The 15,497-nt window shown below is 43.7% G+C and overlaps 1 protein-coding gene across 3 annotated transcripts in view; it reads left to right on the top strand.

Annotated features, from left to right (window-relative positions):
• Window positions 1–15,497, top strand: part of NEO1 (neogenin 1) — a 171,215-nt gene that overhangs the window by 122,181 nt on the left and 33,537 nt on the right. For 2 of the 3 annotated variants that reach the window (XM_078600158.1, XM_078600156.1), the window contains exons 12-18: window positions 2,339–2,388; window positions 2,753–2,894; window positions 3,918–4,028; window positions 6,193–6,387; window positions 10,960–11,055; window positions 11,672–11,910; window positions 15,327–15,465. In XM_078600158.1, coding sequence (XP_078456284.1) covers window positions 2,339–2,388; window positions 2,753–2,894; window positions 3,918–4,028; window positions 6,193–6,387; window positions 10,960–11,055; window positions 11,672–11,910; window positions 15,327–15,465 — 972 coding nt within the window. The remainder of the gene's footprint in view (window positions 1–2,338; window positions 2,389–2,752; window positions 2,895–3,917; window positions 4,029–6,192; window positions 6,388–10,959; window positions 11,056–11,671; window positions 11,911–15,326; window positions 15,466–15,497) is intronic. The other variant, XM_078600157.1, reaches the window with a different exon arrangement.

Below are 15,497 nucleotides of genomic sequence, written 5' to 3'. Positions count from 1 at the left end.
CAAATTATTTCCTTAATGGTTATAATGGCATTCCAGTAAGTATTTTGACTCTCTGCAGCCTAGGCAATTTTTGCTCAATCAATTCCATAAAGCATGCTGCGAGTTTATTGTCTCTATGAGGCCGATGGTGTCTAGCAGTGTGCAGGTTGTGATGAAGGGTTCTTCGTTAAAGTATCATTCGACTGACTGACACTGTAAAATATATATTTTTTACACTAAAAAAATCGCAGATATCAGTGTTTCAGCTGACTGACCTTCAGCAAGATACCTACGTTCACATTTGTGTTTGGGGAAGGCTGTTATCAGCAAACAAGAGACATTCATGTAACCTGGAGGAATTAATGATTACATGAGTTATGCCAATCACTGGTAGCTCACCTGGGCGGGCAATTAAAGTTACTAACTGAGATTCATATTTTTTTTTCTTAACCTGAGTGAGCGCACTGGCAGTATATAATAGAGACTCATTCTGGTTCTTTCAGTAATACGTTTTTTAAAATTTGTATTACTGAAAGTATTTTTTTAAATGTTTTATTACTGACAGAACCAGAATAAGTCTACATTAGAAACTGCCAGTGCACTCACCAAACTTAATAACCAGGCTACAGTCCACATTATAGATTGCAAGTACACTCACTCCAATTAAGAACCAGGCTACAGTCTACATCAGGGGCGGTTTCTTCATTAGGGCGATTGGGCGACGCACCACCAATGTCATTCAACCACAGAGTCACGCTAGCCGTCACTGTGCCTCTGGATATAGTCCAATCAGTGTCATGTCACGTTCTGTGGAGTACCGCCTCTTTTTGGGCGATTTCACTCCGGCTGAGAATCGCCCCGAGTGGCCCCATAGACTTACATTCAAAGATGTTTTTTTTCGACCGGGGGGCGCTGCAATGCATTCCCTATGGCTTCCGGGAGGGCTCGCCCTAACGTGCTTACGTCATCATACGTAAGCACGTTTCATCCAACAATATAATTTGTCGCCACCTAGTGGAATCTTTAATAAAAGAAACTTGAGTGGATTGTAATAATAGTGAGTATAGAAACAAACAAGATGTATTGTAAGAGTCACTTTATTTTTCATTAATATTAAAGAAGTGAAGTTGCCTTTACATGCTTAAGCTGTTAATTTATCCATTGCATGGGTGGACCTTATCCTTATCAATCAATCAGACATTTGCCCCCCCTGAGAGAATTTGCAGGAGCCGCCACTGGTCTACATTAGTGTTTTTTTGGTTTTATTATTTTTATTAAATGTTCATGATTTTTTTCACTTAATTTTTTATCATTATTTTTCTATCTACGTGACTTTACCGAAAGAACCAAAGATAACTAATTCCTGCATTCACGAAAATTTTAAGTCAAAACTACAAACAGTCTTGAGCTCGATTGTCCACAGTAAACGTTACATACACAGGGGCCTGGGGCTAGAGCAGTAATGCAGTGGATAGGGCAGTGCCTCTGAACCTAGAGACCTGAATTTGATTCCCAGTCCATGCAACAAGGGGGGGGGGGGTGTATGGTCAAGCAACCCCCGATCAAGACACCATCGAGGGGCCCTTCATCCAGCATTGAATTGACGATGGGCTGTAAATTATTGCATCAAAATGATATCAGGCTTCTTGGTATCAGAGTTAGAACGCTCAGCTTGCAATTAATTGACAGGCTTCAAGTTTAAATCGCTCTTTTGGGGTAAACGCATAAACTCAACAGCCCTCCGGAGTTAATGAGATCAGCATTCATTTGGTGGGAAGTGAACCAGCGTTCATTCTACGAAGAGGCTGGCCCCCCACCATAGCAATGTGTGACTTCTTCATGTTTGTTCTTTAATAGACTGTCATTTCCCAGCTATTCTCATCATGACCATTGTCAACAGACACCTCTTACTATTGATTTGATGTATGCTCATCGGAGAAATTGTGGCATAATCACCTGCCAGACCAGATTTCTGTTCATGCTTTTCCCTCAATTTCTTCAGGTATTCTCAGTTTCTGCCACATGCAAAAATCTAGTTTTTCTGGCTCCGCACTGTCAGCGGACACGAGGAGGAAGCTCACTGTTGCTCATTTCATCGGCGAGACTCTGACTTTCATCAAATATGCAGTTGCAAACAGACCATTCAATTTTCCCAGCCAAATATATATTCATATTCATGTTAAGAACGTAGAAAGATAGGAATGGGGGGGGGGGGGGCTTTTTGGTCCATGTAGCTCACGTTGGCCGTGACACATCGCTCCGTTGTCTGATTCGTTTGCCTGTGATGCTGCTGCTGCTGTTGCCTTGCGCCCACTCGTACGTCAGCTCTTGAGTCGGCTGACTTCATGTTGTTTTGCAGCTCCCAGCGCTCCACCTTCCAACGTGACCTTAGAAGTCCTCAATTCAAAGGTGGGGATTCGTTGATTCCGTCGTCGATGCTCCTTGTGTGTAACCGTCGACGTCACCCCTGTGAAGTAATTTCCGTGTTTGTGTATTGAAACGTAGCTGACCTCCTTTTGGAAATATCGCAGCTTATTTAACTCGCCGCGTATAACTCTTTTGACGTCCATCCCAATCGCATAGTCCATTTGCCAATTGCTGTGCATCGCAGCACCGCAGCCTTTACCACTTTCATTACCTTGGTCGGTCGGCGCTATTAATTATATTTTTTTCTCTCTCCCGTCTTTGAGCCATGTCGTGGTCGCGTGCCGTTCACCGCCCTTTGTGGACGTGTTAACAGTGCTCTTTTGATTCCACCCCTTGTTGAATGTAGACCATTGTAGTGCGCTGGCTTCCTCCGCCGCAAGGGACGCAGAACGGGCCCATAACCGGCTACAAAATCCGTCACAAGAAGGGCTTCAGGCGCGGAGAAACGGAAAACACAGAGGGAAACCAACTCTGGCATCAGCTTTCAGGTGTGCTCTAGGGCCGTTCGCTGGTCTCACCACTCTTATTAAGCCACTGGGAATGAATCCAGATTAAAATGCAAAGCTAAAAAAAAAACCTCAACGTATGAGCGTGATTAATGGGAAGAGGGTGGAGTGTGGTGGTGCAGTGGCTCATGCGCTGTGCTCTGAATCTAGTGACCTGGGTCCAATGTATGTCCTGTATGTTGAACTTCTTTCCCACCATACGTAGACAATTGCGCTAATCGGAGATGTGGAGGAAGGTCAACGAACTAAATGAAAAAAGCAGTTCTAAACAAATTCGTTTTCAATCTACAATGCTTGGCCACAGCTGACATCGGCGATGAGTCGTATCTGAACTGGTGCTTGGCGACTCCCTTCACCAAGTGGCACTAGCCAGCGTGGTGACGTGTGGTGGATAACCCATGCTCTATTGGGATTCCTTCATTCAGAGAGTGGATTGACAGAGGGGCTGTACGTTTAAATAATGTTACAGGAACGCGTAATGTTATAAATATTCGGTCAAGGCAAATGCTCGCCCAGCTCCACCAAGCATTCGTGCTGCGCCAATCTCCTGTGGGATCTCAGAGCTGTGTTAGTTGAAATTCTACGATCCCATGGTGAGGGCCGGTCCCTTATAAGACAATTACCGTTGACTTCCAAATAAGTGGTGTGCGTTTTATATACCCATGATGAATACTGAGTTTACGCGACAGTCAACTTTGCATTTGCGTGTTTAGTTTTCTGCCAGAGCACCATGAAGAATAAATGACACATGATGCCGATATCGTTGTATATACATGTGTAAATGAGCAATGTCACGTGTGTTGTAACTTATTATAGAATTAATACTTGGTTCAATTGTGTTCTAACGTTCATCCGAGGGTGAGAGCTGAACGTACAGCGATTGTGGTGGGTAAATTTATTTCAAGTTGGAACGAAGGCATTGCCTGTCACCGAAGTGGCTGGAGCAGCACCTCATTTACAGCCACTGCTGGGGAAGTTGATGCATCTCTTTCCCTGCCTGTCTAGGTCTTGAAAAGGGCTCGGAGTACAGCTTCAGGGTGGCAGCAATGAACATTAATGGGACGGGTCCGTCCTCTGAATGGGTTTCGGCGGAGACCTTTGAAGACGACTTGGATGGTGAGTCACACTTTCACGCCTATGCAGCCCTGGCGGATGCCGGATACGCGGGTGTTTTTGGGTAAAGTGCGGCGGACGACTGCGGGGGGTGGCGCCGGTCGCGGCCGCGTCGCCAAGAAGAATAAAGGGCAGCAGGACGGTATTCTTAAGCAACGGATGCGAACGCGTGTGGATCTCCCGCGTGTGTGTGTGTATATATATCGGGATGCTTTCATCCTTCATCTTCTGTCACCTGGACGAGGGGGGAGGAGGTGGGACCTAAGTAATGTTCCCTTTTGGGTTGAGCTGCAGCATCCTCGCCGTTTTGATTTCTCATTACTTACGAAGCGCTCCACCGAGCGCGAGTGCTACGTTACCAACACCCACGTGGACTTACCTCTGTGGGGGGGTTGCGTGTAATGGTTGCCGAAAGCGAGATCATGCTTAGAAGAGGCATAGTCACGGGCATCAATTCTATGTAACATTTCGAATTAAGCATTACCTCAATGTGACATGTACACTGTAATCTATCGCATCACCCGCTAATGGATTGTGAAATCTGTAAGGGGTCTACTCACTTTTTATTTATATTATTTGTATTTACTTTATTTTTAATCATTATTTTTATATCTACGTGACTTTACCGAAAGAACCAAATAATGTGGGTCTAGTCACTATTGTAATCGTCGACAAGTTTTGCCTTTGGTTTTTAACGGGGGGATATACGGTTTGCTTGGGGAGCTCGGCTGCTGCCGACTTTCCTTTTGTGCGCCCCACGGTAAACGGTTAACACATTAAACTGTAAAAAAAGAAGTCTTGAGTCATGGCCCCCTGGGTCCACGGGGATCATTTGGGGCTCCACAAAAGCCTGAAAGGGGTCTGCTGAGTGTCAAGGGGTTTGCAAGGACACAGGGGAGGCGTCTGTGATTGAGTCTAGAAACCAGCGAAGCCCGTTCCTCTCCGCCACGTGTCACCCCCCCCCCTTCACCACACGTGCCTGGGTAGACGCCTTCATAGCGTCCACAAGAGTGGTGCTGCTGCTCGTCTGTCATACGGCACTCTGGAAGGAGGGTTGGTGCGTCGCGCAGGGATTATCGTGTGCTGTGAAAAGTCAGATTTCCTACGCTTTGAGGTGGCCAGGGGGGACATGCCAGTTCTTGTTTTTCTGGTGTGCCCCCAGGCTGCGAAATTCACTTCCAATGGACAATCAAACGATTCGCTCAACTCCCCTCGGTTTATTCAAATCCCACCTTAAGAAGCACTTATTTTTTAAAGGGAGTTTTTGTTTATATCTCGTGAATAATTTGTTATGGAGATGGATTTGATTTGTGTACGTCTGCACTCATTTTTTTTCTGCTGTGTACAGTGCCCTGTGACCTCAAGGTGAAAGGTGCTTCAGAAGCAGTAATTATTATTACCGAAGAAAAATCTATATTACCCATCTGTGTGGACTTTTGAGTGGGATTCTCGTGAATGGTTTTCTCCAAGGTCTCCGGCTGCATTGAAAATATGCAAAAAATGTTTAACAACAATAAAACAAATCTATATTTACAATGCAGGACCCTCCTAAATGAATCTTATCTTACATGCATAACTTAATAGCTCATGTTACAAATATATGTATTCAAATTTGAATGCAGATCAGGAGATTTGAATCCTTAGGCCCAAAATAAAATGTATGAACTTCGGTCATAAATAGAGAGATAGATTTTATTTATTTCAGCGGGAAGGGCCCAATGAGCTGCTAGCCCCTGATTCATGGCCCTCCTGTAACAGTACAGGTGTTGTACAGTACATAACTAAGTTACGATCGTGGACACAGGAGAGATTCACAAAAGGTTAATTCTGTGAATGAAGTAAACCTCTCCTTTGCAATGTGCTGTGCATTGTTGCTTGACTGTTAGCCACTTGGCAGTTCACCAATTTCAAACATGCTTATGGTAGCGACAAAATTGTTGTCATTAAACTGCTATGCGGCTGATCCCATCCCCTCCCAATATGCACATGGATTGTTACAATACTTGTGAAATGTTTGAGTGAGGTTGATGCCCAATTTGTGGAAGCTCTGCATGACATTCTCTCCTCTCTCTCTGCGGCGAGTTGTTTGGCTTCACGGCGTTGCCCTCTCCTCTGCCCCACCGCCGCTCACCGCCGCTCACCGCCGTTGTTTTTTATTTTTGCGTAGAGTCGCGCGTGCCCGACCAGCCCAGCTCGCTGCACGTTCGGCCGCTCACCACCAGCATCGTGGTGAGCTGGACGCCTCCGGCCAGCCACGGCGTCATGGTGCGGGGTTACCTCATCGGCTACGGTGTAGGCAGCCCCTACGCCGAGACCATCCGCGTCGACACCAAGCAGCGCTACTACGCCATCGACAACCTCGGTGGGTTACGACCGGAGTCGCGGTCGCTGGCAGAAGGAGAGGAAGTGATGGCATGGGTGCGGTGGCATCACCACACTCATGCCGTGACGACATGGTAGAGGTTTGACCTTGATGGCTAACCTTGATGACGTGATGGCAAGAGGACAATTGAAATAAATTGAGGGCAAAGACAGAATAATAAGGTGAATAAGGTTGACAGATCCTGGAAAATCAAAATATGTTATCTTAAATAGAAATTCACTTTTGTCATAGCACTGTGGAATTTCCATCACTGGCTCAGAGCCACTTAGCAGGGATGAGCGCTTCACTGAGAAGAAAGTTTGTTGTGTTTTAATGGCGAGCAATTGAAGTAACGCCAGACGTAGCTGTCTGGTTGTCATCTCTCAAGACTGTTCCATGATAAAAATGTAATACTGCCGGCAGGGGGAATATCCCATCAAAGATATTTCACCTCCACGCCTTGTTAAGACCATTTCAATCAAGCGAATGCTCGTCTTTCTCTCTACAAGAAATGAGAACATGTTCACGACTGCACTGGCTTTACCACTTCCCTTACCCTATAAAGTGGTTTATTTATTTATTTTGTTTACTAGTTTTTGTTGCCCTCATTCTTCATACCACGAAATATGTTTTTACAAGAGAATGCGGTTCTGGTCTTCTATTTATATTAATTTCTACCTATTAATGCCATATCTGTAGTATATTAACCTATATACAGTAAAACCTTGGATTGCGAGTAACTTGGTCTGCGAGTGTTTTTCAAGACGAGCTAATTTTTTAAATAAATATTAATTTGATAAACGAGCGAGGTCTTGCAATACGAGTAGTACGTGTATACACTTTCTTAGGTTTTTTCGGTAAAGTCACGTAGAAAGTAAAATAAAATAAAAACAAAAATCACGACGTTTCGGAGGCAACAATGCCTCCGAAACTTCGTGATTTTTGTTTTTATTTTATTTTACTTTCTACGTGACTTTACCGAAAAAACCTAAGAAGATGATTCCTTGCAGTCACGAAAGCTTCAAATCTAGAATGTATACACTTTGTCTGCCGAGCGCCATGTGATCACAACTGATATACGAGTGCTTTGGATTACAAACACGTTTCCGGAACGAATTATGCTCGTAATCAAAGGTTTTACTGTATATTCATTTCTACCTATTAATGCCATTTCTATAGTATATTAACCTATGAAGAAAATGCAACTTAAAATAAAATGCAATTTGGAGTCCTCAGTGTTTCGTGATAAATTACCCTGAGCCAGTGAGCGTGCCCTGTACTTTTTGTGGGTTTTAGTTTTTTACAACTTAAAACTTTACACTGCACAGGTTTCTGCGATTCTGCTGCATAACGCTTGGTTTTGCTACGTTTCGCTCCGCATGCCGGGAGCTTTTTTCCAGAATATATTGTTTGTATGTTGAACTTCTTTGGCACCGTACGTAGCCAACCAAGCTAAACGGAGGTCGGAGGTGTGGGGCGGTTGTAAGGACTACAAACTAACGCACTAAAAGGTTCCAACTGCCGAAACGTTAACTGAAGAAGCTCCGAGCGCGTAGAGCGAAACGTTAAACGTCGTGCTGAACGAAAACACACGTCAGGATGTTCCAAATGTGATTGATTTTGTTGATTGCCTCTCAGTTGAACACGTTTAGGAGGCTTTCGCGACCAATATCCATAATACTGTTTTTTCTCGGGTTAGATCGCGTAAATATATAAATGTGTCGTTAACGTGTATTAAAAAAAAAACTGTTTTATGGATTGAGTGTCTGTGTTGACGGTATGTCCTATCTAGATTTGAAGTTTTCGTGACTGCAGGGATCCATACTCTTTGGTTCTTTCGGTAAAGTCACGTAGGTAGAAAAATAAATTAAATCACGACGTTTCGATTGCAACACAAGCAATCTCATCAGGTGGGAAAACCACAGCAAGAAAATATTGTCATAGTCAAAGTGAAAAGCGTCTTACTGCTGAAGCAGGCGTGTTAAAGTGATAATCTCTGTTGACAGCCCTGACCCAGCGTGGGAACATTCCACATTGCTGTCGTAGAGATTCAGCATCGCCATGTGATGACAATGCAGTGGTATTTACTCATCAACCCTCAAGGATGACACAGGATGAGTGGACTTGATTGGAATTTAAACACGCAACCTTGTGAGTTGCTTGCTATGAGTACACAATGGAGAGATAGAAGGTGAAATGTCAAAGAAAAACACCCCATAAATTTTACTTGAAGATCAGCAACATGATTCTCTAACGATGATACTAATCATTGAAACTATATTAAAATATATATATATATATAAGGTTGTACACCTGGAATATAATTGGAATTGGTATTATTCATGCCAGTCGTCGACTGAACCAGATTTAGGAAACAGTGGGTGGTTACAAATATAATTGCGTGCAAAAAGAAAATTTGGAATTTGAAACAATCACAGCTACAAGAGAGAGAGAGAGACGATAGTCATTGCTAAAAGGTAGAATTTGTTTTTTTCTCCCGAAGTTGTTTAATAAAAATACTTAAATAGTAAAAAAATCATCATTTATCGTTATTTACTTATCTACCTCGAAGAGGCCATCCTGAGTGAAATCACCTTAAACTTCCTCGGTTCAATTTTGATTTAAAGCTTTCGTGACTGCAGGGATTCATATTCTTGGTTCTTTTGGTAAAGTCACGCAGAAGAGAAATAATAAAATAACATCACCTGATGATGATTGCTTGTGTTGCTGTCGAAATGTGGTGAGAATTTTCATTGTTTTGTATTTATATTATTTTATTATTTTTCTTCTGCGTGACTTTACCAAAAGAACCAAAAATATGAATTCCTTGGTTCAGTTCTGTGCCAAGGGAGAGATGCAATGACATTTACGTTCGCGGCGAGTGACTTGGCATGTTGTTCATTTTCAGATGGCGCACGCGATATTGTAGCCTGCATGTAAATGTGGCCTCGGATTTTGTTCAAATCCACGTCGCGTTCGCTGAATGCAAATGAAGGTTCACGTGTCACTTAAAGGACGTGACGTGTCTGATGGTATCGTCGGCGCACCAGCCCAACGCAAACCGATCAGGCCAGGTGTTACGCCACATCCTATTTGTTTCGCCCGCTGTAAGCGTGCGCCAATTCGAAGCGGAGGAGCGCACAAACTCCGAGCGCAACTTGGAACACAATAGGTTCTTGTGCGCCGGGTACGTCTGTCAAGAACGATAGACGCGACGGCAGATGCCATTCGATTTATTCATTGAAGTTTTCATTTGCCCAATGCTTGGAGTGTTGCTTGTGAACAATGTCTTGCCCCCCTGACTTACGATATTAAACCGCGTAATGTCATTCTTACTTGAAAAGACTGGCAGAGTACCCACGGTCAATGAAGGTTTTTTTTTTACATCCACCGTACAATACATTTCTGGCCGCGTATATTTCATGTCGGAGTATTCTTGTACAGCCATTGTTAGGCTTAGTCTCTTATGCTCACTTGAATATAGTCCACTGTGTCATGAAGACAGATCTTTTTGTTTTGCACGGGTATCACGTACGTTTGTGTCTGTGCACGTGTGTCTGTGCATGGGGAGCGGACATGTATTGGTTGGTGTACTGCGCTACTAACCCAGCAAGTTCAATTCCCACTCATGGCCAGCATCAGTGAAAAATACCTGAACTGCTCCTGAACATCCCCTAGGTCAACTCAACCTCAAATGAGTGTCTGCTACAGTCTGTAAACATCAGCGCTGGGGAAACAGAAGCAGCCGAGTGTGGTGCTGGTCACCCACCACCCTGTCCCGTGTGTCATGCCAACCTTCGTAGTTTGTAGCGAACAGCACTTGCCCCAACAGCCTGAAAAAGTTATGGGGGGGGGGGGGGTCTTTGTCTGCGTGTGAGCGAGAGAGATGGAGTAGTGGCACAGTGGATAGCACACCGCGCTAAGATTTGGACAGCCGGGATTCCATTACCGTCCATGCACAAATGTGCCTCCCCCCATGCTCAGTTGCAGCCTTACGTGTGCGTCCCTTACTATCCGGCTCCGTGCGCGAGCCTCGGCAGGATTGTACTTCTATAGCCGAGACGTCCTTCCCCCCCCACACCCCCTTCGGTGAGAACGTGGTACGCTTCGCGAAAAAAATTGTTTGGCAAATCTTCTTGGTTCTTTCGGTAAAGTCAAGTAGAAGGGATATAATAAAATAATAAAAATAAAACATAATAAAATGAAAGTTTTATTTGTTTTATTTTATTATTTCCCTTCTACGTGACTTCACCGAAAGAACCAAGAAGATGAATCCCTGCAGTCACGAAAGCTTTAAATCGAAATGTTTGGCAAATATTTGCTCTACACCTCGGCGATGGTGCGCCGATGCTGTCAGGCCGGATCTCGGGAGGATCGGCTGCGTCATCTGGCTGCGTAGCAGCTGCAGGGAGGTCTGCCAGGAGGTGGGGAACTAATAGGTTTGGCGGCGCGGCGCCGTGTTCTCCAACAACGGCTTTGGCCGCGATGACGCCTCGGGTCTTGACGTCAATGACGATCGATCGCTTTTTTTTTCTGAATCTCAAAACCCTTCCCGTTGCTCTACGTTTGCAGAACCAAATCACCAGTACGTCATCTCTCTGCGGGCTTTTAACCAAATGGGGCAGGGCGTGCCGCTGTACGAGAGCGCGACCACTCGTGCCGTCACAGGTGAGCGCCGCCGCCGCTGTTGGCAGTGTTTACCCCCTGGCGAGCGAATGCCAAATTCTCGGGGAGAATTATGAGCTGGAGGATCCCGTTTTCAAGACCGCGCTAATGATTCGCTTTGCATCATTGACATTTGCTGCAGGAAATGGTATTAAATAGTTGCAGGGGTTGGTTTGTTTTGATCCAGAAATGTTTACGTGTAATTGCAGTTTTAATAAAATGTCGGAATGGTATTAGTTTTAATCATCGTAAAATAACGTCTCTTAGTGAAATGTCAGATTTGCATTGGTCTTTTGCACAGTTTTTTGGTCATGCGGAATAATTAATTTTGACCTTTTGCATCAATTGTATGTGGCGAGGGAGGGGTATAACATGTACACTCTTTCAAACGACTAATGATTTCTCTGCTTCTTGTTTTCTTCTCATTGTTCTCATGAACCATCACATTTCAAACCCCCCCATCCCCGTTTCTTTTTTTAAAACATCGTATTTATTTACGTTATTTGCATTCGTGCCGTTTAACTCTCTCCATGAATCCCACACGTGTTTTGTTTATTTCATGTTTCGTTGCGTTTCACATGGTGTGACTTTGGGTTTGATTTAAATCACTCACGCGCAGACCCTGAAGATCCTGCGGAGGATGACCTGTTTGACCTTTTCGTGGACCCTTTCACGGCAGTCCCAGATCTCCCCACTCCCATGCTGCCCCCCGTGGGGGTTCAGGCCTTCGTCATCTCCCACGACACCATCAGGGTCACTTGGGCAGACAACACCCTGGCCAAGAACCAGCGTATCCCAGACGCGCGCCACTACACCATCCGTTGGAAGACATACTTCTCCACCACAGCCAAATACAAGGTGCCTCCCCGCCCCCACCTCCCTCCCTCCCTCCACAGAGGTGTCATATTTGCATCATTGCCAGGGAAAAATACACGTGGCTTAAAATGGGTTTCTCGCCACCACTTTCATTAACTGTCCAATACAATAGATGTTGCTTTTTACATAGGGCTGTGCGTACAGAAAGTCCCAAATTTTCTGACGGAATTGTAATGCAGGGGCAGGAGGAAGAGGCAGTGGCAGTCTTATGCAGTGGCCGACCCTCCGCCATGGGAATGTGGAAACCCCACCACTTAATCGTGGTTGCCATTGGAGATAAGAAAGGCTGTTGGCTCTATTACGTTCCTGCCAAATCTCGCGCAACATTCATTGTGCTCAGAGTCTATCGAGCAGTAGCTACTCATAGCATTTTTTCCAATATTTATTTAGTTGTAATTTACCCAAACCAAAAACGTATCTGGATTGGCGGACATAAAAGGATGAACTTAGCATGGTCAACCAAGCCCAGAGTTGTGGTAGCAGTTGCCCCAGGAGTCAATATTGCCTGAATGGAGAATCGTTACCACTTTTGTACGTGTACGTGGTTGTTTAATGTGTAATATGTGTTCCATTCTGTGTATGCTATTGTGTATTAGTTCGTTGAATCACTGATGCGTTGACAATTTTAAGTCTGGATACTTTAAAAGTTTCAAGATTTATCAAATGAAGTGCACTATTTTTAAGGACTTTTAAATGAGCCTGAGTCTCATAATTATACGAGGATGTGCCATCAGAAAATGAGCTCCTGGGGTTGTAATTTAAGAAAAAGAATGCATAATCTTCCCCCAATTTCATTTAAATGTATGTAAATTTAGTTGTAAATTATTCATGCATTCAACTTGCATAATCCACAGTTTCCACAAAAGCCAAAACCCTATACATTTGGTCCTTCACAATTATACGATGCCCGGGGCTCAAACGAAGTCATAGGAATACATTTAATAACATTAATTCAGTCTTGTATATGTACAACAAATATAGGAATGGGGTGGAAGGGGGTGGGTGGGTAGGTGGGTGGGGGGTGGAGAGAGCAGGACAACGCTACTTTAGATTTCTTTCTTTGGCGCATGCTGAAGCGTGTTCACACATAAATCATGGATGCCATCTGACGCGTTGTGGAGGGGGGAGTGCTGCGTGTGCGATGTGCGTACGCCTCGCATCGTTTGCGAGTTTTCTGCGACGCATGGCGAGGGGGGCGGTCCCCTTGGCATTTTTTTGTTTGCTTTTAAACACGTTTTCAATTACTGCACCTCGATTATTTAATCTCCATCGCTCGCCCAGTGGCTTTCGAAACGGGTAATAACACATGCAGAATTCCAGGGCGCTTGGAAAATCTTTTGCTCGAATAGATTCTAACGCCCTTCCATCAAAGTCAAGAGTTGTCCCCGTGCTCAAACAAGCGTTTAAATTGCCGGACTTATAGTCTTGGCAGAAATTTCATATTCGTTCATTCGTTCGCTTCTCAGTCCGCTTGTCCTGGTGACGGTCACGGTGGCAGCATGTTGAGTAGGGTGGCCCACTTTACACTACACTATACACTACTACACTATACACTACACTATACACTACAACTATACACTACACTATACACTACTACACTATACACTACACTATACACTACACTATACACTACACTATACACTACACTATACACTACAACACTATACACTACACTATACACTACAGTATACACTACTACACTATACACTACACTATACACTACAACTATACACTACACTATACACTACAACTATACACTACGCTATACACTACAACTATACACTACACTATACACTACAACTATACACTACACTATACACTACACTATACACTACTATACACTACACTATACACTACACTATACACTACAACTATACACTACAACTATACACTACACTATACACTACACTACACTATACACTACTACACTATACACTACTACACTATACACTACACTATACACTACACTATATACTACACTATACACTACACTATACACTACACTATACACTACAACTTTACACTACACTATACACTACTACACTATACACTACACTATACACTACACTATACACTACACTATACACTACACTATACACTACACTATACACTACTACACTATACACTACACTATACACTACAGTATACACTACTACACTATACACTACACTATATACTACACTATACACTACAACTATACACTACACTATACACTACAACTATACACTACACTATACACTACAACTATACACTACGCTATACACTACAACTATACACTACACTATACACTACAACTATACACTACACTATACACTACACTATACACTACTATACACTACACTATACACTACACTATACACTACAACTATACACTACAACTATACACTACACTATACACTACACTATACACTACTACACTATACACTACTACACTATACACTACACTATACACTACACTATATACTACACTATACACTACACTATACACTACACTATACACTACAACTATACACTACACTATACACTACACTATACACTACACTATACACTACTATACACTACACTATACACTACATTATACACTACACTATACACTACACTATACACTACAACTATACACTACACTATACACTACAACTATACACTACACTATACACTACACGATACACTACACTATACACTACAACTATACACTACACTATACACTACACTATACACTACTACACTATACACTACACTATACACTACAATACTGTACACCGACTCTAGCTCTTCCTGGGGAATTCCCAGACGTTCCCAGGACGAACGAGTGACAGTCCCGCCACCGTGTTCTGGGCCGACCCCGGGGTCTTCGCCCAGTTTATATTTGTGTGATATATCAATATGACTCTTGATGTCCTCATTCTATACTTTCTTTACTTAAAAATTTCGACCATGGAGGGATGGTGGGACTGTGAGTCACCGTGCCACCTGGCTGTATCTGAATGCTAGTCATATTATATCTGAATACTTATCATGTCACTTATCGTAATACTTATCATAATATTGGAATGATTGGTTTGGAGAAGTGGGAGCACAGTGGTTAACAGCACTGTACTATAGACCCAACAACCAGAATTCGATACCTGGCCATGGCTAACATCCCCGGTGAATTATGTTACTGGACATTTTGGAACATTGGTCATCTTCAAAGCTCATCGGATTCCTCCAGTCTAAATCAAGATTATTATGATGGTATCTGCACTGGTCCTGCCTCCATCACCACCTTCACCAACCCACACTGATTACTACCACGTCTACTACGTTAAACGTACTACTACTACTTGTTAAACTTTACCTTCGTTAAACTTACCTTCGTCTTTTTTTGAGCTGATCGTCATTGTCGCCTGATCGCGCAGACGGCGAACTCCACGACATTCACGTACCTGGTGAGCGGCCTCAAGCCCAGCACGCTGTACGAGTTCTCCGTCATGGTCACCAAGGGACGTCGCTCCAGCACCTGGAGCATGACGGCACAGGGCACCACAATGGAGGCGGGTACGTGTCGAAGCTTGCGCTCCTCCAACTGC

Source organism: Lampetra planeri, chromosome 13 (assembly GCF_965212315.1).
Source record: "Lampetra planeri chromosome 13, kcLamPlan1.2.h2, whole genome shotgun sequence".
In the NCBI taxonomy this organism is placed as follows: Eukaryota; Metazoa; Chordata; class Hyperoartia; order Petromyzontiformes; family Petromyzontidae; genus Lampetra; species Lampetra planeri.
The sequence above is the reverse complement of the archived record's forward strand: the minus strand, read 5'-3'. Positions and strand labels throughout refer to the sequence as shown.